Source organism: Haliotis rubra, unplaced genomic scaffold (genome assembly GCF_003918875.1).
Source record: "Haliotis rubra isolate DU_JTF1 unplaced genomic scaffold, ASM391887v1 Scf866, whole genome shotgun sequence".
In the NCBI taxonomy this organism is placed as follows: Eukaryota; Metazoa; Mollusca; class Gastropoda; order Lepetellida; family Haliotidae; genus Haliotis; species Haliotis rubra.
In genome coordinates this window covers 323,003-347,756 of record NW_025767597.1, presented here as the reverse complement: position 1 = coordinate 347,756, position 24,754 = coordinate 323,003, and the positions used below count along the sequence as shown (strand labels likewise).

The 24,754-nt window shown below is 39.8% G+C and overlaps 1 protein-coding gene across 7 annotated transcripts in view; it reads left to right on the top strand.

Moving 5' to 3' along the window:
• Positions 1-24,754, top strand: part of LOC124263026 (heparanase-like) — a 197,915-nt gene that overhangs the window by 66,978 nt on the left and 106,183 nt on the right. For 3 of the 7 annotated variants that reach the window (XM_046697637.1, XM_046697638.1, XM_046697639.1), the window contains one exon: positions 13,348-13,591. The exons of 2 other annotated variants lie outside the window; for them this stretch is intronic. In XM_046697637.1, coding sequence (XP_046553593.1) covers positions 13,348-13,522 — 175 coding nt within the window. In that variant the 3' untranslated portion in view covers positions 13,523-13,591. Of the gene's footprint in view, positions 1-7,337; positions 7,532-7,995; positions 8,127-8,288; positions 8,463-8,900; positions 9,073-9,647; positions 9,699-10,113; positions 10,315-10,550; positions 10,666-12,557; positions 12,674-12,900; positions 13,042-13,347; positions 13,592-24,754 lie in introns of those variants that run through there. 2 more of the 7 variants (XM_046697640.1, XM_046697641.1) reach the window with 2 other exon arrangements.

The window sequence follows — 24,754 nt, the reverse complement described above, 5'->3', positions numbered from 1 at the left end:
CCATCCTTTGAGCGACCTATGACCGCCCAACCAACTGCAAGACGGCCGAACAGATTTAACCAGTCAGACAACGGCTACCATTTTAGGGTTCGGCGGGACTTACAAAATGTTTTTTGCATTTTCTCTTCCCAGGTCGCTGTCACTGATCTCTCAACAAACGAAAATCCGCATAAACAAAGATATCTGACCTGCAGTATACTCGCATGGGGGATTTCTGATGATATTTTATTATTAACGTATATTTCCGCAAGATAATAGGCCTATCCTGGAATATTGGAAAAAAAAGCTATTTTCAGCGACTGTTTACTCACTGTTGTGAAAGATGGCGCCCTTCATGTGTATCACTCAGAAGCGATCGTGCGGAAAACAGCATTCGGAATCGTTCGAGTCCAAACGTTTTCCAGGTAAAAGTTCAAACGGTATGTTCGAATGTTAACTTTCGAGATTTGGTAAGATGCGTTTTGATTGGTCAATGGAAAAGGTTAGCTGACGCGACCTTCTACTAGGCTTTGTTAGTCTCAGTAATGTAGTGTAATACTGAGCCTAAGTTTACTGTGTGATATTGGGATCTGATCACAGTTCATCGTCATTATATTTATATGTTGTCAGCATCAGTGGTTAAGATCCGCATCATTTCGGTGTTTACCTCCCACATTAAGCTGTGAATTCACTGGAATATTGTTGAAAGCGGCGTTAAACCAGCTCGCTCACTCACACATGATATGTGTATTCACTGTAGATTCAAATCTATGACCCAGGCCACTACGACTTCATGATTGTACGATACTTTTACAACAATCTAACAGACTGATTCTGGAAACAAAACCTACGCTTGTGAAAATCTAAACTAGCGGTATACCTCACCTGAGATGGTTTTGTTCAAACCCTAACCATAGAATATAGCTGTCGATGGTTACCCCAACAAACATCTCGTCAACCTGATGCACAACGTTTTCAGTAGATATCATCACATGAACCTGATGCTGCTGTGATGTGGTGAACGTTGGTATCCATAGCAACATCAGGAACCAAATCGGACTAAAGGCATGTACCATAACAGGAGGCTGTCGTGCTGACTCTCTGGGACTCTCTAGGACTGGCTGTGTGTGGCGTGCATAGACAATAAACTTGACATAAACGTAGAAAAACTCATTTCTTATCTTAACTATCCATATATAGGTCGAGATCGTTGGTTCCAAGACGACTGATTGACATGCTGCTGGGAGCAAACATGGGAAAATGATATTGTCATCTTAAAGATTTCATGATACTATACACCTCGACATATGTTTGTTTGCTTGGCCGTGAATTATTTTGGGGTTACAGGCAATCACTTTAATTCATGGTTTGCCTTATAAAACACCTACTGAATAAAATAGTAGAAAGAAGAATTCAAATCATACTACCATTACAATGATAACAAGATACACGGGTAAACTTGATGCTTGTATACATTAAAACAAGCCTCAGGGCAGTATTTCAATTGTTTTTGGCTCGTTAAAAATTAAACACTGAAAAGACAAAACTTATATGGATAGATTCAAAGAAAAGATCACAAACGAAACTATGTCAAAAATGGATTATTAAAACAAGAAACCTTTAAACTGCTTGGTATTAAATTTTCTTTGGATTTAAATGAAATGATCGACATGACTTAACTCCAATAGGTAAAGCACCATTCTTAAATCACTGATACTTCCAAAACTCAATCATCTGTTTTCTTTACGTCCAAACCGACCGGACGTTGTTAATGATAAATTTCAAAGGAAATGTTTAACTTTATATGAAGTACTAAACCTGTCTAAATGAAACGATCTCAAATCATTTGTGATAAAGCAGATGGGGGAATAAAATGATGCTCCAAAGTAAAAGAGATTATATACTCTCAGAAAATAAGTCTGCCAAGGCGTACCTTCACTACCAACGTTAAGTGGAAACATTTGTTCTTTTTTAAATCCCCCTTGTGTCAAAAAGCATAGTGTGTATGAAATCATGAGTAAACGACAATACGCATGTCTCCGATTTACAAAGATCTAATACAAGGTTGATGGAGGTTGTTTATAGAAGGTTTGAACAAAACTACTTTACCTGATGCTGATATTATGCCTCGATCAGTTTAATGATAATATACAATTTGGATATAAAACAATCTTTATACAAAAAATGTACAAAATAGGCATGATATACATAAACGATTTTATTGACGAAAAGGGAAATCTTATTCCTATAGAAACTCCACTGTCATAAACTACTTAGAATATTTAGACATAATACAATCTATTAAACAATATTGTAGGAAAAAATATATAGTAAAACGTTTCTCAACGTTTAACCCATTAACCTCCGTACACATTTTCAGAGTTATCCTGAAAAAAATACTTACAAGTGTTATGAGAGTGTGTTTTTTGTAATTTGTAATATCATTGATTAGGTTATAGTTATTATGGGTCACAATGTTTAAAGTTTTGAGTGTGGGTTTCGGCTCGCATCTCGCATCATATATGTTCAATGGCAATAGTATGTTTAGCGGTACGCCTTTTTGATAGCGCTTCAGAGCTGCCTCCCTTGGCAATCTTGTGTATTTACGGCTTTCAGCATGCCGTGGAGTTTTCCACCGATTTCGATGGATTTCTATAACGTTCTGAGTGGATAATGATGCTGCCTACCTTTGCTAGAATGCCCGAGAACTGTGTAAGAGCTATATAAAGGCTGGTTGTTGTGTTGCGCACTGACGTGTCACATGACTGGATTTATACACATCTGTCTGCAATCGTCGAATTCATTCAAGACTGACCCTGCTTGCCTGCTGTCATTATAAATAACCTTCAAGCAGTATATCTGCTCTCACTGTAAATGTCAAGACTCTGGTGAGTTAATATTTTATATTTGTGACCCAATATTTTAGATTTGTGACTCAATTGCATTGTACTAGATATATGTGTCTTCATTCATTGTTTGCTCAATATCTTATAGAATATTTTAGACTTCTCTGTGTTCTATTTTGCTGGTTCAAAAGGGACTCTTAAACCTTTTGTCACGGCAATTTTTTTAACCGTAACACAAGTACTTTTTGACATTTATTGCTGAGTTGCTGGGGAGGTAGCATTATGCAAGGATGGAGTAGTTGTTTGGGAGATATTCCACCTGAGTCGGTGTGAGGAGATTTGGATATTTGTGGAAAAAACAAAATGGCGTCTGGTTCGGAACATTCAGCAAAATCAGTGTTACATTTTCATAATTATCTACCTTAATTGTCAAAGTTTCCCATATAAATATTCTCTTCTGTGTAATTTACTTGACAAATACTTTATTTGTGCAAGAATAATTAAAATGTATGATTATAGACATAATTCTCAAGCGCACCCGATCAGGGTGCATAGCATTGAAGGTCCCCAGTGTTTTCATTTACAGATATCAAGTAAAAGTTGAAAGAAACTTTGTTTTTAGTGATTATACAACCTAAAATGCAATTTTTTTATAATTTCGTCATAATTCATGATTGTCCTATGGCGGAATATTCCTGCAGTTTTAAAATAAACTAATGCCCAAAAGGAACTATACAATTAAATATTACATATAAATTGACAAAATTAAAATTGAAGTGATGTGCACCCGAGCAGTCGCATCAGAGTGATGCAACGACTAAGACAAACAGGCAATACGTTAGACAGGCCGAGGAGTGGTCGACCATATGTGACAACTCCCGGTGATGATGGCCACATTTGAGAAATCGTTTGGTAACGGCAGTGACGGCACTAGGACACCATATAAGTTAACATGCAGTGTACCGTCGACTTAGAGAACATGGTATTCAAGCACGTCGATCCTACCGCGGAATGCATCTGACTCTTCAAAACCGACGTCGTCGATTGGCATGGGCCAGGCGAGTTCGACGTTGGCAGATGCGTGATTGGCGACTCATAATGTTCACCGACGAGAGTAGGTTTTGTTGATAACAGACGAGTAGGTGAACGTCCAGTGCCGAATTCGGTCGGTCAAGTCCGACCGTTTGGAGTCGGTAGCATGATGGTCTGGGGGATTCTGCGGCGATCTAAAAACGAGACTTGTGATTATTCATGGCAACCCTGAATGCGCGAAAATACAGCAACAACCACGTGGCATTGTCTACCAACACGATAACGCAAGGCCTCATACAGCAAGACTGACTTTCTGCATAACGCTAACATCGTTGTTTTGCCGTAGGTAGCATGTTCTCCCGACATGAATCCGATAGAACACTTATGGGACTACTTGGATCGACAAATCAGAAGACTACCATCGCCACCTGTCACCGCACAACATTGAGTGAGTGAGTTTAGTTTTACGCCGCACTCAGCAATCGTCCAACTATATGGCTGCGGTCTGTAAATAATCGAGTCTGACCAGACAATCCAGTGATCAACAGCATGATAATTGATCGGCGCAATTAGGAACCGATGACATGTGTCAACCAAGTCAGCGAGCCTGACCACCCGATCCCGTTAGTCGACTCTTACGACAAGCATGGGTTACTGAAGGCTCATTCTAACCCGGACCTTCACGGGTCCACCGCTCAACAACTGGAACAATGTCTCCTACAGGAATGGCAATGGATCAGGTATAACGTCATTCATCGACTTACGTCATCAATGCATAGACGTGTTTTGGCGTTTATTGAAGCCAATGGTCGTCACACTCACTATCGATTGACCATTTGATGACATTTGGTAGAAAAAAAACCCTTGATGACTTGTGTAAAAGTTCAGACTGATACCATGTGTCTATCAGTGTCAGTCAAACGGCGAGGTGAACTTGTGTGCATTTTCTGTAGAACTGAATACTCTATCGAAATTAAACAGATGTTCATTTATATATGCTTTTCTTTTCTTTTCAAGTTTGGGGAACAAAGTGTATACTTTCTTTTTGGCACTAGTTTAAATACCTTGAACTCAATTTTATCATGAATCACAATGACTAATGTGTAATATTCACCACCTGTGATAATCTAACAAATCTGATAGGTCATCTTCAAAGCTTGAGTCGATAAAGAGGGAAATTCATGTCCAGAAAACAGGACATAACCATGTCGACACCATGACATAAAAGTTTCACACTTTTACATTACAAGGTCCACACCATGACATTACAAGGTCGACGCCATGACATTACAAGGTCGACACCATTACATTACAAGGTCGACACCATGACATTAAAGGTTCACACGATGACAGTACAAGGTCGACACCATGACATAACCTAGTTTCGTATGGGAAAAGGGCTTTCTCCTATGTCGCACCAACTCTTTGGAACTCTTTACCTTTAGAAATCAAACTATGTGAATCTCTCTCAACCTTCAAGTCAAAAGTTAAAACTCACCTGTTTCAAAGTGCCTATGTCTGACTCTTTTACTCAATTCTTTTCAGCGCATTGAGCATTCATAAGTGTGTGGACATTTGCGCTTTATAAGTGACATTATTATTATTAGTAGTAGTATAACAAGGTCGACACAATGACGATACAACATCCAACAATTAATGCTGTGGATGCATTTAGAATCTGACGATGCCCAAAATATTCACCACCTGTGATAATCTAACAAATTTGAACAGTCATCTTCAAACTCTGAGTTGATTAAGAAGACATTCACGTCAAGGAAACAAGACATTACAAGATCCACACCATGACATTACAAGGTCCACACTATGACATTAAAGGTTCACACGATGACATTAGAAGGTCGACAACATGACATTACAATGTCGACACAATGATGATGCAACATCCAACAATTAAATGCTGTGGATGCATTTAGAATCTGACGATGCCCAAAATATTCACCACCTGTGATAATCTTACAAATTTGAACAGTCGTCTTTAAAGCTTGAGTCGATAAAGAAGAAATCCATGTAAAAAAACAAGACATAGCAAGGTCGACACCATGACATTACAAGGTCCACACCATGACATTACAAGGTCGACACCATGACATTAAAGGTTCACACCATGACATTAAAGGTTCACACCATGACATTAAAGGTTCACACCATGACATTACAAGGTCCACACCATGACATTAAAGGTTCACACTAAGACATTACAAGGTCGACACTATGACATTACAAGGTTCACACCATGACCATACAAGGTCAAAACCATGACATTACAAGGTCCAAACCATGACATTAAAGGTTCACACTAAGACATTACAAGGTCGACACAATGACATTACAAGGTCGAAACCATGACATTACAAGGTCCACACCATGACATTAAAGGTTCACACAATGACATTACAAGGTCCACATCATGACGTTAAAGGTTCACACTTTTACATTACAAGATCGACACTATGACATTACAAGGTCGCCACCATGACTTTACAAGGTCCACACCATGACATTACAAGGTCCACACCATGACATTACAAGGTCCACACCATGACATTACAAGGTCCACACCATGACATTAAAGGTTCACCCTAAGACATTACAAGGTCGACACAATGACATTACAAGGTCGACACCATGACATTTCAAGGTCGACACCATGACATTAAAGGTTCCCACCATGACATTAAAGGTCATCACCATGACATAACAGGTTCAACACCATGACATTAAAGGTCACACCATGACATTAAAGGTCCACACCATGACATAACAAGGTCGACGCCATGACATTAAAAGTTCACACTATGACATTACAAGGTCCACACAATGACATGAAAGGTCAACACCGTGACATTACAAGGTCCAAACCATGACATTAAAGGTTCACACTAAGACATTACAAGGTCCACACTATGACATTACAATGTCGTCACAACACCCAACAATTAAATAGCCACTCATGCCTGTTTGCAGCTCACACACGCACTGTACTCACTGTGTTTCTAGAAAAATTACATGCATATTTGGTCCTGACAATTAGTATAACGACTAAAACGTTCAGTAAAATGAAAGTAACAGTTCTTGGGGCAAACGGAACTATAATTTGTCAGGAAATTTCCACCACTGTTATGAGCGATAAACCCAATGAAAATTGGGGGCAAAATGTGTCCCTGGAATCTTATTATTTTCGTTGGTTTGGACGGAAATGAAATGGTACGACCATTGTTTCAAACTTGGCTGATCATTTGACGGAGTGTTGACGGAGTAAGATCTATCTTGTAACAACCAAAAGACTCAGTGTATGGTTACTTGGACTGTGGAGTGTCACAACCAGAAGATATTACACATTACAGACACAATATGTAGAAATAACGACACAACACAGTCTATATGAAACCATCTCAGATAACAAGAGATCACATATAAATACAGATTAAGTGTGACATACATTCACATTAGAATCCTGAGACAATGAAGGTAACACTGTCAGCTCTAATATTGGTCACCACCGTTATATCCCACACAGCAACGGCAGGAGTCAATGTGAGCGTCACAGTTTTAACAACACAAGTAGTTTCATTCATTGATGAATTATTCATTGGCGTCACTCTGGACGCCCATCTCCTGCCCGCCCCGCAGCACTGGGGAGGATTAGACTTCAAGTAAGTAGGTCAAGGTGACCGGCATATAAGTCAATAGATATCAAAATGTGGACGATTATTTTCATAAGTTAATTAATAGAATTCTGGACACACGTATACTCGTGTATATTGGCACGCCCCATTTACAATCTTGTTTATGAAAACATTTGAAAAACAGACATGGGATATTAATCACGCTAATCATCTTCGTGGTAATTTAATTCAACAAATTCATATTTTTGAATTCTGGTCTCATTTTCAGAACTAATAATTCATAGTCGTATTCGTGCACACGTTTAAAAGGAGTTAAATGACATCAACCAAGCCACCAACCTTCAGATTAATTCCACTAGTTGACACTTTGTTAAACTTTTAGAGATATGGTGTATATCAACTCTTTGTTTCTGCCTCGACGTGGATAGGGGTGAACGTGCTCATTCGCTTATTTATGAACGTATTATATTGTTATATCCCATGTGCTCCAGCTCTCCGAAAGTTCAGGCCCTGGCTAAAGGTTTGGCTCCATGCTATCTGAGGATTGGAGGAACTGCGGGTGATGGCCTGACCTTTGACCCTACAGGTCATGGCACAGCAGATGTCAATCATACATTTACAGGTGCGTGTATTTGTATACGGTATAGTTGGTCATGATAGAGAAAGTTGTATGTATACATATATCTGCATCTATGAATGCCGATATTAACAAGGACGTTGCTCCTAATATTCGAGCATCATAAGTATTTGGTGATCTCACTATCGTTAGGTATGTTGTCTGCAGGAGCTACCTGGGATGCTGTTAATACATTTGTCCGGGATGTCAACTGGAAGTTTATATTTGGTCTGAACGTACTGAAGAGGAAGGAGGGTCACTGGGATCCTACCAACGCAAAAGAACTGCTGCAATACAACAGTGAAAAGGGGTACCAACTGGCAGGCCTTGAACTTGGAAATGGTATTAAAATAACCATATATAGATGAACACATAACATTACCATTATATTTCTTTAGAATGACTCGAATTCAAAATAGCGAATTAATTTACATAGAATGTCTCCAAACTTTGCAAATTTGTTTATGTTCCTTTTCATTAATTTTAGAAATTAACATATTTATGTATATAAACAAATTCAGGGATACAAGCCATTCAACAATTTTCAAAAAGAATAGAATTCAAAAGTGATAACTGGATTAAAGACAATGTGCTAAAACAATGAATTTGAACTTTTTTTTACGAAACTGATATATTCACTTTTGTTACTAATTTCGTACTCATGTTCCTTCACAAAAAAAATTGTTCCAAATGTAAATTTAAACAATAATGCATAACTTGAGAATATCATTTCATGTAATGTCTAGAACAATATATTCTAAAAAGTGTTAATTGGTACAGAACCTGACATATTCCCCGGGAAATATCACATCACTGTGAATGGCAGTCAGTTGGGTATGGACTTCTACAACTTCAAGAAGTTGCTCAAAACGACACCAGGATATGCGGCAACACCAGTAATTGGACCTGATATGGCGTCTGTAACGGGATATAGAACACAGTTTTTGGCTGAGTGAGTGCTCTCATCTGGCAGTTGAGTCCATGAACGTACCAACGAACATTGGACATGCGTGGAGCATCAGTCAAATCACCATTGAAAATCATTGACGCAAGAGTCAAGAGTTTGACACAAGAGCTAGCCTCCGCATACATTTGTTAACAGTCCCGTACGGATTCGTCAGTTGGTGTTTGATCTTAAGAATGTGGAGTTTGACACAAGAGCTAGCCTCAGCATACATTTGTAAACAGTCCCGTACGGATTCGTCAGTTGGTGTTTGATCTTAAGAATGTGGTGTTTGACACAAGAGCTAACCTTAGCATACATTTGTTAACAGCCCCGTACGGATTCGTCAGTTGGTGTTTGATCATAAGAATGTGGAGTTTGACACAAGAGCTAACCTCAGCATACATTTGTAAACAGTCCCGTACGGATTCGTCAGTTGGTGTTTGATCTTAAGTATGTGGAGTTTGATCTTAAGAATGTGGTGTTTGATTTATGGCTTGCAGTTATCTAAATGAGCAGTCGTTATGACCAAATGAGCCATTACCGCACTTCACACTCACAATTTAACTCCACCTTGTTTCCAGTTTCTTCACAGGAGGCGGGGACAAAGCAGTAGACAGGATAACTTTCCACCAGTAGGTTGATTTTGGTATCTATGATATGTTCTAAACTGCTCAATTCTTTACAGCCTACTAAACCTGTTTTGATATTACATTTTAAGTAAAGGTTGGAATATATTTGTGGTCCCTGAAAGATTATGATCTATTTCTTTTGAATACACTTTGGAATGTAATACCTGAAACATCACCCCATTTTAATCTATGAGAATTCACATCTGCTCCTTCACACGTGAAATATAAAACCTATTTCATCAATCTTTGAATTTCATCATCACATGTGTTAAATGATGGAATAATATGAGGCTAAATAATGTTATAATTAGTTGTGCTAGCACTCACTCGTGTATTACATGTTTTATGAGTTTGTGATATTTACAACCAGAAAAGGTGGATGAAACATTGTTATCAAGTCTAGCCTTGTTTCAAACAGATACTACACCAATGGGCATACTGCACAGCTCTCTGATTTTACCGATTCCAAGTTGATGGACTACCTGGTCAGTATTATAGAGACAGGGCTACATGTGTCAAGACGCACCAACCCACTTACCCCAGTCTGGCTGGGAGAGACGTCCTCTTGTTATGATGGCGGAGCCCCGGGAATCTCCGACAGATACGTCGCTGGGTTTCTGTACGTAAGACAGCAGCATATATTAAACATTGTCCACGTCTTACCTTAATCACCTATACTCGCATAATAATGAACGGCGTCCGTTCGTAATAATTCTTTCCGAAATGATATTTAGGAATCAATGATAAGATTTGACTTTAAATGTAAGCACTTTTGCAAAGTACTAGCAACAGAATACACCTGTGAATGTGAAAATGGAATATCTACACCGCCTTTTGAAAGTGTACACTGTCCAGGTGGCTGGACAAGCTTGGTATTGCTGCTAGGATGGGGCTGAAAGCAGTTCTCAGACAGGATTTCTACGCTGGAAGCTATGCACTGATTGACACTGACACCTTTGATCCATTGCCTGTATGTATAGAGAATACCTGTTTCCTATTTTCTTTATGGACTCTATTGCAACACGACATTTTGTCGATTTTCGGTCATCATACAAATCTCTGAATTTACTGATTTTGAGCTGATATTGTAGTTATACAGCAATGGATATGGAAGCATCAAGACGCACCAAGCCCACAGATATGTTGCATCAATATGTAACAACCACTTGTCGTTTTTACCCCTAAACATTGACTCCAGCTAAAATATTTGATGTCTTTGTGGGCATTTGCTGTGTTGTCAGTAGCTCATTGTCATAACGTCAAACCACTGTTCCGTTGCAACTTCACTGACTATGCTGCCTATGCAAAAGGAACTGCGTAAACTATATCACGCATGAAATATATTAAGCACTGAAAGAAATTTCAATCTGGGGGTGAAGTTTTCAAGATGTCTCAACTCTGTAACTGATTTTGTATGCCATGCAGTTGAGTAAGCAAGCGTATGAAAACTTACCATCAAACCTACCAACAAAATAAGTTCTGTGACATATCATGTCATTTCCATACATTTCTGTGTGTTCATATCCTGCTATGTGCCTTTAGGCTTGTGAAGGATATAATAGTTTCTAATTTACAAGTGAATATGTATAACACTCATTGTTACTTGATAAAGTGGCCTAAATCGCGTTAAATTATCGGTCCACATCGAACACGATTCTCTTGTTTGGTCAGTGTGGGACCAGGAGAATTATCTAGAAACACGTGATTTTTTTATAATTGTCAATCCCCTACCTTTATTGAATTTAACTGGGACGACTGGGAGATTTCATAACTCCTTTTTACTTTGTAGAATGTGACCAGAAACATGAAAATATAATTCATAACGAGTTTTGCGATTTTATATTATTTGGACAAGACAAAAAAAAGTTCGGTCATCTTCAAAAACTCTGATGAAGAATCCTACGCCATGTGGCCTTCAAGCCAAATGGTATCCAGAATTAACGTTTTCATATTTAGCTATGCGCGAATCACGATCAAAGGTTTAGCCTGACTGGCTTGACAGACAGAACAGATAGTAACACTAGTGAAAGCATGTTGACTGATATACATGTATCTCGATGAACCACCATGTAGTGATTGTGCAAGATTGCTGATGCTGCGTTAAGCAAGAATCACTCACTAACCTCGCCTTATATATTCCTGGTCATATACACTGTCATACTTTCATACGTCTATCACACGTAGTTTCACCACAGGTAATAGTGAAGTACAGTAGAGTGAGTGAGTTAAAATTTAAAGTCACTTTTGCAATAGTTCAGCCATATCGTGACGTGAGCAATTAATTATTGTATTAGAGAACAATAAAAGTAGAAATTAAAAGCTTGTTGACGAAGAACAGTAAAACTACTGGTGTATCACAGATATTAAAGTAAATCTAACATGTTATCATAAAACGATATTTTTAGATAACAACACAATATAAAGCCAGGCTATGGATTGCCAACAACTGAAGGTAGATCACCATACTAGGGACCATGGGGACTTACGGTACATTTGCTTCCTGCATGGACCCTAGCTGGATTTACACCATCCCTTTAGATATTAGCAATTTTAGATAATCTAGCCACAAATTAAAAGAACATATATACTACGATTAGGTACAGGGGATAATGATAACGGTAGAAGATAATCGTTTCCTCTGAGATGCAGATGGAGTCCAACAGAAAACAAAATGCTCACACGGACTGAGCTGTAACATTGATCGGTCATTTCAAAGACACATTTTACGAAAATGTCACTACATTCAACATTTTGAGCAACATGCTGAAGTGAACGTTTAACGTGGCAAGACATGGTTTATCTTTACTTGTATGTTAATGACAGAATATATTGAGTTTGTTTTATGCACGTCTTCATCTGCAGGACTACTGGTTAACGGTCCTGTATAAGAGACTGGTCGGGGGTTCCGTGTTTTCAGTGGAGGCGAGCGTGAACAACAGCACCATCAGAGCCTACGCCCACTGCACAAAGCCATCCATGTAAATTGAATAATCACAGGTTTAACCAATTGTCGATATAGAACATTCTACTCAGACATATGTGTAAATATAAAGCTGTCAAGTATTCATATTTTCCTTCATTGTAATGCACATTTTAAGATAGTTAGAATGATACTCAATACTAAGTATAATAGCAAATATAATGGGTGTTGATTCATGTTCATGCAAAGTCGAGGTATACTCTAATACATAGTGTTGTGTTTTAGTTCCTATGGCTACATGCCCGGTAGTGTGACGATGTACTTCCTGCTGCCCACGGATAACACTACCTCTATTACGTTTCCACAATTTCCCGACCAACCTGTAGATGTGTTCTGGCTGACGCCAGTCGATGGACTCACAAGCAAGTAAGTGTCATCCCCTAGACAAGTCGTCTTCTGGTTCACATCACACTGACCAATAGTTCCTCCTGTCAACCTACAGACGCTCTCTGGTTAACACCAATAGGTCGACAAATTATCGGTGAGTTTCCACTACGAGAGTTTAGATTGATCATATACGTGATACATTTAATGAAGTAGTTTCTTCTAGAAAACCACGGAAAATCAGTTGAAACGTAATATGAGTGACCATTACAACACTTACTACTTCTACATGCAAATATTATTCAGGAAACATACAATATACAATTATCATGCAAAGTTCATAATCAGTCTTCGCCATCTCAGAACCGTGGCCTTGAACAACGACCCGCTAACGCTTGTCAATAATACGCTGCCGGAGCTGAAACCTTACAGGACGGAACGAAACACTGTTACCTTCCCCGGGAAGTCATTCGGGTTCCTCGTCTTCCCTGAGGCTGACGTGGCTGCCTGCAGTAGCCAGTGAGGATGTTCAGAATGATTCAGGAAAATCTGTACAATCTGCACTTGCAGTGAAAATAAATCTGAACGTGTATTCTGGATTCAGTCATCTGTTTTTTTTAATGGAATTCAATTATGATTAGGTTTAACGTGAGAGTGCTCCTTTCAACACGTTTTCAAAGAAACTCATACCAGACTCGATCAGACTGTTTTTTTTAACCAGGCTATAGATTCGCGTGATTTAAAACCAACTGCACCTTCATCCATATGTCCTGAAATATCTAACATATATATTATTATCTGCATTACACTAAGAGTAAGGCCTGAAGGCATTACCGGAACTTTACCCTAAGTTACCTGAAGATAACAACACTGATCCTCATCTACACTACCGGTTATACACCGAAGTATGTGTGGTTACATATGCCATTGTGTAACATGTGTAAATATAACTAGCAACAGTCTCCGCTATTAAGACACTAACTTTGACTCGTTCATGCAGGAAGCTCATAGTCCTATCACATGAAATGAATTGGATACAAGTGCCTACTAATGCACCTATACAGGCGTTTCTAAGCAACTATATCAACAACGATTATGTAATACTGCCAATTCGTCCCGACATCAATTTCTACAATATACTTGTCGAGACGGAAACATTATGTTTCCAAAAAGTGTATGCACGATATTTATCAATAACGACAACACAATATGTGTCCATGATGAAACGAAGCAATACGTACCACAGACGACACGTAATAACATATTAGTATATGATAACATGTTATCAGTCATGATAATATGATGAAACAACACAATATGTATGAAAGATGAACAACGAGTCAGTATTGAAACAACACAACACGTACCTATGACAATACAAAACAGCATTGATGGTGAGTGAGCCTTCGGCCTGACGAGCGAACACTTTAGGCTAACCCACCGCTCAACTTGTATTAATGACGACACAATGAAATATACAATAAAGATGATACACAAGGAAAACTTGCTTTTGGCGCCACAACACTGAACATACCAGTGATGGTGATATATGAAGGAAACATAGACGACACAGCACAGTCTATATACACGCAAGACGACCTCAGGGAAATGCAGATTAAGCGTGACATACATTCCTATAAGAAAAGCTTGAGACAATGAAGGTAATGCTGTCAGCTCTCCTCTTGGTCTCTTACTCCATATCCCAGTCATAAACGGGAATAGTCAATGCTAACGTCACTGTTTCAACAACTCATGCTGTTTCATTTATTGATGACTTATTTATTGGCGTAACAATGGACTCCAGTCTACTCCCCACCTCACATCACTGGAAAGAACTGGACGACATGCATTTAACAAACCTACAGATATAACAAACTAAAATATCTGTCCCCTTTGGGAAAAAACATAGTTTACTGTATTTGTGCTCAGGGTCACGTCATATTTTGATTGGAGGAACTGAGGGTGATAGTCTGACCTTTGACCCTACAGGTACAGTACATTTACAGGCGCTTAAATCTACTCATAATATAGTTTGTCGAGCTATTGCACATGCGCATATCCGGGAGGCCAATACAGTTGGGAGATAGATTGAAGATCAAGTATTTGGTGATCTCATTATGATAAATCCTGTTAGTCCTTATTAAGACAAGAACATTGACTCGTTCAAGCCCGAAACTCCCAGCCAACAACAGACTTGCCGTGACGGACACATTACGTTTCCTAAACGGCACAGGCACAATATCTATCAGACAAATATTATTCATTGACAGAATGATAAAATTATCCATTGTCAAAGATTGTTTCCCTTATACTGTCAATGCATGTACTCATATCATGTGTGCAGACAGTGTTGACTGAGTTTGAGAAATCACACAGCTCACAAACGCCGAGTAAAAGTGAGAGAAAAAATGCAAGGAAAGAAATTGAGAGCAAATAAGAAATGAGAAGAAATAAAAATAAAATGATTACCTGAAAGCCACCCAATTGCATCACCAAGACGAAGAGTACACCACGAAAGATACATAAACGATGTACAACTTAACATATGAAGTTTGGCTAAACTTTTTTTATGTCACAATACTGCTATATAGAACCCAGAGGCTTTTCACCATGAATTAATAAACAGAAAGAAATAGATAGGGATATCTGACAGCAGTCACTGCTTCTTTTGCACAGAGGAACCGGGAACACTTGAAAATCTTTTCTATGATTGCAGGAAAACTCAGAATCTGATAAGACAGTTTCGAGCATGGTTTTGAAGAAAAAAGCAAGACGAAATTAATAATATCTAAGTCAATTATCTTACTTGGAGACCCCAACCAAAGCATTCTGTTAAAGCATTTGTATATTATTGTCAAAATGTATATTTCTGCGGGTTAAAATAAAGAAACAACCTTGCATTTCCCAGGTTAGATAAAAATACTAAGCAGATTTATAAAGTTGAAACATTTATTTACGGCCCTGCCAATACCACACTAAAAAACAAATGGACAACATTGATGAACACGCGGCTGAATACATTTAAATTTGCAGCCACCGACGCAGCCAGCCCTTACTTCTGTCCCATTTTTCTTCCCTTTCTTGCTATTTCTTTTTTCCTCTTCTGTTTTTCTCTTCGTATTTTCACATTCTTCAACTTTTAGTACTTATTTGCTTTGATTTGCCATTTATGTATGTAAATTTAATGCCCGCAAAATTCAAGGAGAATGAGAATAAGCCCTGCCGATCCCTATCAACGTGGGTCATGTAGGGGGCATGTATATTAAACCGTGGTGGCAACGATTTCTGAAATAAATGTTTGAAAAAAAATAAAGGAAATAACTAAAAAAAATGAAAACAATCGGTCATATGGTTTCAAGTATGTATAATGAGTAGGATAAGTCTCGATAAAATTAAAACGACTGCATCAAACTGCACCTTTTCAGCAAACAGTGATGCCATTTCCAAAATTACATAACAATCCATGAATAGATTACATAATTCTAGGTAGAATTTGCCGTTGGAATTTATTCCGAATTCAAGAGATATAAATTGTATTAATTCTTGATAAGTTACAGAATATTATCAAAAAACTTGAAATCATAATGGAAGATGATTCCCAAATTTGAAAACAATCCATAAAAATGTGTGCAAGTTATTGGTTGAGTAAAATTCTCAAGCGCTTTAAAAAATGGGAACATTACAAAATGGGAACCAGACTTCGCACTCTATGGTTCTGTAATGTAGACGTCAAAACTGGACTATTGCTTGAAAGAGAGAGAGACTTCTCTTTGGAAATTTGATTTTTTCGCTCTTGATCTATTTCTCTCACTCACTTTCTATCTATTTCTGTCTAAATATGAAAGAGAAAAGGCGGTTTCACTGGTCAATCAAATTGTTTTGTTTAGAAGGGAATTGGCTATTTGATAATGATTGACACTTAAGGTTTAAGTTGGACATCTGGTTCCAAGTCATTTGTTTTGATTTTGCCTATCCGATATTCACAAGGAAACAGATCTGCAAGAAATGGTGTATACCTTGTGTCCGTGGCAATGCCTACTTCTTGCTTAAGTGTCAAATGCCGACGCTTCTCATAGATGCTACCAGTGACAAACGGCAAATGAATATAGCTTCCCCTTAAGTTGTAGCCATAAGATAACTGAAAATCAGGCTGTAAAAGAACACGATGAGAAACCAACACACAACAAGGAGATGTGAGATGGGATCAGTAGAAATCAGGACAAAGGAATTACAATGACAATACAATTACATTGGCAACATAATGGGAAAGTAGTGATGACAGCAATAAAGACAGTGATGATAATCTCCACCTCAGTACAACATAATGGAAAAGCAATGATGACAGCAATAAAGACAGTACTGATAATGTCGACCTCAGTACAACATAATGGAAAAGCAATGATGAGACCAATAAAGACAGTGCTGATAATGTCGACCTCAGTACAACATAATGGAAAAGCAATGATGACAGCAATAAAGACAGTGCTGATAATCCCCAGCTCAGTACAACATAATGGAAAAGCTTTGATTAGAGCAATAAAGACAGTGCTGATGATAGCCACCTGTAACAGTGGTCAAGCACATATATTGGCCTTTTTGTAATGTGAAAAGTAGCTTATCTCCAGCTCCCTAGTTCAGACTACACTGAAATATACTGAACAAAAATAGAAACTTGACACATGTATTTTCTGAGGTGGAAAAAATCTAATGCAAATGTCGACATATTGTACAGTCGGTGAATATTATCAATACACATTCGCTGCAACACAGACTTTTTCACTAATTGCCTTTATTGCACGTGCCAATTGAAAAACATTGCAAAACACAAAACTTGGCGTTACACCGACAGATTTACAATCAATCAGAAAATTGTTTGTCTGTACGGCGTTCGGTGATTGTTTCATACAGGAAAACACTTTATAACTGGAATAATTTGAAATTTGTTGAAATGCCAAGACTGTCAAATCAGGACCGGGAGCGTACCATTGGTATGCTTAACGCTGGACAGTATCACGGATGTTACACGCGCCTTTGGATGCAGTAGACAGACAAGTCATACCTCAGGACACGCCTGCTTCAAACAGGATCAACAGCTGATCGCCCACGGCCAGGGGCTCCCCGTGTGACGTCACAACGAGACGACGTTGCAATACGGCTGTGTCACCTTTGTAATCAAATTTGTGACCGCTACTTTCATTAGTAGAGAAATGTTCAATGGTAGAGTGACACCACAGACAATACGCAATCGTTTACGACCTGCAGGCATTAGAGCCCGGAGACCATACACTGGACACATTTTGACTCCTGTTCATCGACGTCAACGTTTTCTCTGGGCTTGATGTCACCTTCTATTTACCCAAAGACAATGGAACAGAGTAATCTTTAGTGATGAATCACGTTTCACACTACCATCGTGGCAAATGGACGTACCCAACTCATGATTGTTCAAGGCAACCTTACTGCCAGAGAATACAGAGATCAGATTCTCATCCACGTTCTTTTTCGATCCTTTCTACTGGCCGCGTGGCCCAGGTCGTACGTTTCAGCATGATAACGGTACACCTCACTCTGCGTTTGTAACCAGAAACTTTCTGCAAAATTCTGACTTTGACCTCATGGAGTGGCCGTCTCGCTCACCTTACCTCAACCCAATCGAGCACATCTGGGATGAACTGGGCAGGCGACTACACATGCAAAAGATTCAACCACAGACGTTGCAGGACCTAGGACGTTATTTGGTGAACCAGTGGCGTCGACTTCCGGTACGATTTTTTGTTCAGGTCTTGAGGTCAGTGAGGAGACGTTGTACAGTGGTACTAGCGTCTGTCGGGAGCCACACACGATACTGACATTACTTTGACTGCTTTTGATACCGCTGTGATTTCCTTTCCTGACAGTCACTATACATTTACCCTCTTCGTCAATTACAAATGCTGTAGAGAACAATATTGTGTGTGTTTTTCTGACTAAATGCTGTCTTAAGCGCCGTTTAGGGTGAAATCATCTATTTTAAAAAAGACGTGTTTGTGGGGTCGAATTTTACCAGTGCCAAGTTTCTAATTGTGTTGAGTATATATCAGGAATATCCCTAGAAATGTCCAGAATAGTTTTAACAGTCTTAGTATGATAAACAACAGATCGCTGTCCTCTACCGAATCGTAACAGAAACAACGTAAACCAAATACAACCCTGACCCACTGCCATATAACCCTAACTGAATGGATATAGCCTATGGTATCTGGATCGATGTGAAACTTGTCCAAAGTGTAGCATTTAACGAACGTGTAAACGTCACTTAAAACCCATCGCATAAACATGCAACATTGGAAGCCACGATGGCTGAGTGGGTTAGATGGCTGACCTTGTATGCTGGCTGTTACTTCCGGACTAAATCCCGGATGGGACTCAACCTATCAAAGGTAGTATAATCGGTACTTTAATGAGAAAGTGTAATCCCAAACAAAACATTTGTTACATTTCGACCACTTTCCAAATGGGATTTTGTATTCATGAACATGCAGTTTCGTAATGCCTTCAAACAATCTTGTGTTAATCTTGTGTATTTTTTCTTGCTGTCCTACAAATGCTTTCAGGTGGTTCTGGTTCCAGTGGGGTGAAGGTCGTCTGAAGTTCGGTGAAGGTCGCATTGTATCACAACATGTGATATACAGGCAGCGATCGGGGACGGGTGGTCAGGCTCGCTGCCTTGGCTAATACATGTCATCGTATCCCAGTTGGATCATGATGTCAATCACTAGATCTTCTGGCCCAGACATAGTAAATGACAGACCGTCCTACATAGCTGGAATATTGCTGAGTGCGGAGTTAACAACAACCAAACACGTGGTATATGACACTGAACGGCGATGGATGCAGTATCAGACTACTAACTTCGAAATCTCTTGGCACTTATTGTGTCACACCATATTTTTTAAATACCTTTTGTCTTTTTTATGGCAAATTTCTATTCGTCATACGTAATTACTTTCTAAACTGTTTAAACTGCAATATTTATTTGCGTGGAGACCACAGCCCTGAGGTGTCGTGGTGTGCTCCCCAACCCTGTAGAGACTCATCAACATACAGATGCAGGTTGAAGATTTGCTCGCTCAAAAGGTCCCTACGCAGACCTTCGATTTCACAGTCCACTATTGGAGATACTGTACGTGATGCGGTAGTTGTGGTCTGAAGTCCTGCTGGTCCAGGAGTGAGGTTTGAAATCTCTGGATGGGTCGTAGTTGCAGTCTGCCCCTCTTCGTGTGTGATTGGGTTGACATTGGGCAGCAATCGTAGGGTGAACTTCAACTGATGTTTGAGTATAACGGCTTGTTGAAGTGCTTTAATGCTGTTGTCTTGGTAGAAGGTGCATCTAATTACCCTGTTGTGCAGGAAGCTCACAATGGGGTTGGTTATCCGTGTGAATAACCACAGGCCATGAAGTGGCTAACTTCAGAGCCCTCCACTGGTATTTTTGATGGTTGAACAGGAATCGTAGATACTTCCTGGATTGGCATATGCAGATAAGCATCCCTTATATTTATGCTTGCCAGAAACTTGTTTTTGTTATCATCTGCTTTAACTGTACAAGGTGGAGAATTCTGAACTTCTCTGTCTTCAATAACTAATCGCTGGTGAACTTCTTGGTCTGGACCTTTCTGATAAATTGTTCTTGGGAACCAAGAGAATTGGGGAGCAGAACTCTGAGTTGCTTGCCTCTTGAGGTATAACTTCTACTGATTCTTTGGATAGAAGTGAATCTATCACATGTGTGAGCTTGGGTTGTAGGGTTTCTGCGTAATGTATCTGCAAAAGATAGAGTGAAGCAGTGGCGTCGTGTCACCGGAATGATATATCTATTCCTTAAGATTTTCTTTATGAATGGGTCTTTCAGAAGGTCCCAGTTTGGCCAATACTTCCTTGTCTACATAGTAAGGTGAGTCCCGCCGATGCTGAGCAGATCTGGTCGGAGACAGACTCCTGGCACTTCTGCTGGTTGACCATGGACAAAAGCATATATTCTTTGTTGGACTGTGGATCTTTGAAGTATGATATCATCGCCTTGTTGATGGATCTGGACATGGTGAGGCCAGGAAGATTCGTCTGATAATAGTATCAAGCTATTCAAGCTGGGAAGACACTGCATTCTGGTAGCTTTGGTTTTTGATGACTTGCAAAGTTGCTCCAGTTGGTGGTAAGGTGAAGGAGGACGATCCTTCGATGGTGACGCTATGGGTAACCCGTCTTCAATCCAAGTTAGCAGTTTTTTATCATCGTAGATTGATGCTGGCCCTTCATGGTGTGAGTCTAACCCTGTTGGCACTAATATGAGAGAGTGAAGAATCACAGGCTCGGTCACATGCATCCGCTGCACCTGCGCAGCGTGGAATGTGTTGGAGTGAGATGTGTTTTTACTATTGAAGGGGAACACAAGCACTTGATTTTCCACTAGTATTCGGAAATGAGATGAGATAAGCAATTAGTATGAGTCAGGATAAGGTAAAATTTGCATGTTTTCACTAAATTAATTGATATTTACCATTAAACAATAAAACCAATTTAGAATGATTTGCACTGGAAATAATTACTGATCCCTTGCGAAAGACATTCTGCAGTATCTCCCATGCTTGCCTTTGAGCCATGAAATTGGGAATACTCACATAGATTTTGTTTGTTAAATATATATCAAAGACTTTTTTTTATTGTACTGCTTGTCTTTTACCACTTATTATGTTCATTTTCAGTCAATTTGTATCTGATAAATCCCAAGTGTAGGGTTATCCTACATCAAGGAATCGGGAAGTGTCGTGACACAGCCAAAAATTCAGTGTGGTGGCCTGGTCTCAGCACAGAGATCAAGAATGTTGTGGAACTGTGCACAGTTTGTGCTAAATTCAGACAACAACCAAGAGAACCACTTATCCCGAGACCGGTGCCGGAGAGACCCTGGCAAAAAGTCGGAACTGACCTATTTCAGATGAAGAAAGACAAATATCTACTTGTTGTCGATTACTTCTCCAAATATACTGGGAGGCGTTAAGAACGCATATTGGACTTTCTACTCTAAGTCCGTTTTAGAGATGTTGCTGTTTCCAAAACTACAATATGGTGAAAACAGATGGTTAAGAAATGCACAGCTCTGATGTTTAGGTTCGAATCCCACGTTTTCAAATCACAGGGACGTGACATCTCAAACGCACCGAAGAGCATGTGCGATGACAATGCAGTTGGATGAACAGAACCCCATGGTGCACAGTGCAATGTGCACACTCAGCTCCCATAAAAGCACAGGTTGAGAAATGGCTTTCATTCACATTCACGATGCCACGGTTGACCAACGCCCAAGGGAACCAAGCAATTGGAATGCTGCATGCTGGCCAAACCCAGAGAGATGTTGCTAATCACTTCCACGTCCACCAGACGACCATTTCGAGGCTACAGCAACGTCATAGGGCAACAGGGAGTGTCCAAGACCATCCACGTCCGGGAGCGCCTCGTGTGACGTCACAAAGGCAAGATCGGTACATCGTCGTTAGTCATCTTCGGAATCGCTTCAGAGAGACTGCAAATGCCACGATAGGAACGAGGACGTTCCATCAGTGACCGGACAGTACGCCGTCGCCTTGCTGCACGTCACATCCCCATGGTCCCTGGTATGGTGATCTACCTTCAGTTATTGGCGATTTATAGCCCATTTTTATACTGTATTGTTTTTCCCCTATAGTTAAAACGTTTTATATTTAATAACTAGTTTTACATACATATCTGTGGTATTGTAGTTGTTTTACTGTTGTTATACATATATTTCATTTCAATATCAAATGTTCTCGTCACGATATGGCTGAAATATTGCCGATGTGACGTTAAATATTAACTCACTCACTCACTCACTCACTCACTCACTCACTCACTCATGTCACATCCGATGTCGTCGACCCTATCGTGGACAGATCCTCACCCATGCACATCGCCTAAATCGTCAACTTTGGGCAGCTGTTGGAGGCTATCTTGGTGCTAGACAGTGGCGAGATGTCATCTTCACAGATGAATCACGTTTCAACGTCAGTTTCCCTGATGGTCGGCTATGCCGTCTATCGCCGTAATCATGAACGTTTTGCTCAGCCTAGTGTCATTGAGCGTGATCGCTTTGGTGGTAGTGGAGTTATGGTATGGGAGGGGGGGGCGTTAACGTCAATTTCCGCTCTGACTTGGCTGTTCTTGGGGGAACCTCAACGCCCGACGATACATTGACAACGAGTTGCAACCACTGCTTCTGTCATTGATGGGTCGACACGTTCCAACACGACAATGCCAGGCCACATACGGCTAGGATAACACAGGACTTTTTGCATCAGAACAATGTGGATGTCTTGAACTGGCTCTCGCGATCACCTGATTTTATTCCGATCGAACATTTGTGGAGTGAACTTGGGCGCTGTGTAAGACGTCAGTTGAATCCTGAGTTGACACAAGCTTTTATTCGGAGACTGTGCTTGTCAATGCCTGGCAGACTCCGGGCTTGCATGGAGGACACACACGGTATTGAAATGTGTCATCTGACAGTTGTGTGTTCTCATACCACTTGTTTTGGATATGCTCGCAAAGACATTGTTGCATCCGTAAGCCTCTGTAAACACTGCAGTATTGTTTACAAGTCATCACAATGCCTTTTCCTGTACCGCCATATGTTATTTTTGGACATATGAGAAATATATCTGACATTTCTTCCTCATATGCGTTTTTATTGCCTCTCAGTATACGTGGTAGTCGCCAAGTTATCCTCTACCACATTTAGCTCGATGGTCAGTCACTTACGCTCAGTGTTTGCTCGACATGGGATTGTCTTTCCAGACAACGGTCCCCAGTATTCATCGGAGTTGTTCCATGAGTTTGCAAAGTCTTATGACTTCAAGCATGTGACGAGCAGTCCCTTGTATGCCCAGAGCAATGGAGAGGCGGAAAGGGCTGTACAAACAGTCAAGAATATGCTCAAGAAAGCTAAAGATCCCTACTAGGCTCTTTTAGAGTATCGTGCAACACCAGTGTCTATGGGACTAAGTCCAGGTGAACTGCTTATGGGTCGGAAGTTAAGGTCTCGACTTCCAGTTTATCCAGGACAACTTCAACCCAAACCTATAGACATTCATAAGTTTCGAAGCCATGAGGAACACACAAACGTCCAGAGAAAACTGGTCGACAAAAGACACAGAGCAAAGCAATGACACATCTCGAACCAGGAGATGAAGTCTTGGTAGAAGAGGAGAAGGGTGCAGTAGTCGGAAAAGCGAATACTCCAAGATCCTATATAGAGAAAACACGGAGCTGAAACTTGCGACGAAATCGGGTTCCTTAAGGATCGTCCCAAAGAAGGCACCTAGCACAGAGACTCCACAATCCACAAATCCAACCAGTCCAGTTGTTAGTTCTGAGAGTCTCCCGGATCCAAGGGTGGTGTTCACACGGAATGGACGAAGAGTCAAACCTCCAGACAGACTCAATCTTTGACTTTAATGATTTGTTTGATTTCATCGGAAATGCAACAAGGACTGTTTGCATAATTGATGTTTAGAGAAAATCCATAATTCATGGATAGTTAGTTTGGTTTGTTGTGTTGCTTTAGCTGAAAAAGAGAGATGTAGGGTTATCCTATTAGTGGTATGTGAATGACGGAGTTATGTCTCTTGTTATTAAAGTGATGGCTGCGACCATGTAAAAGCACATGTTGTTATGGTCATTCTTTGAGGAAGTAACTATGGTT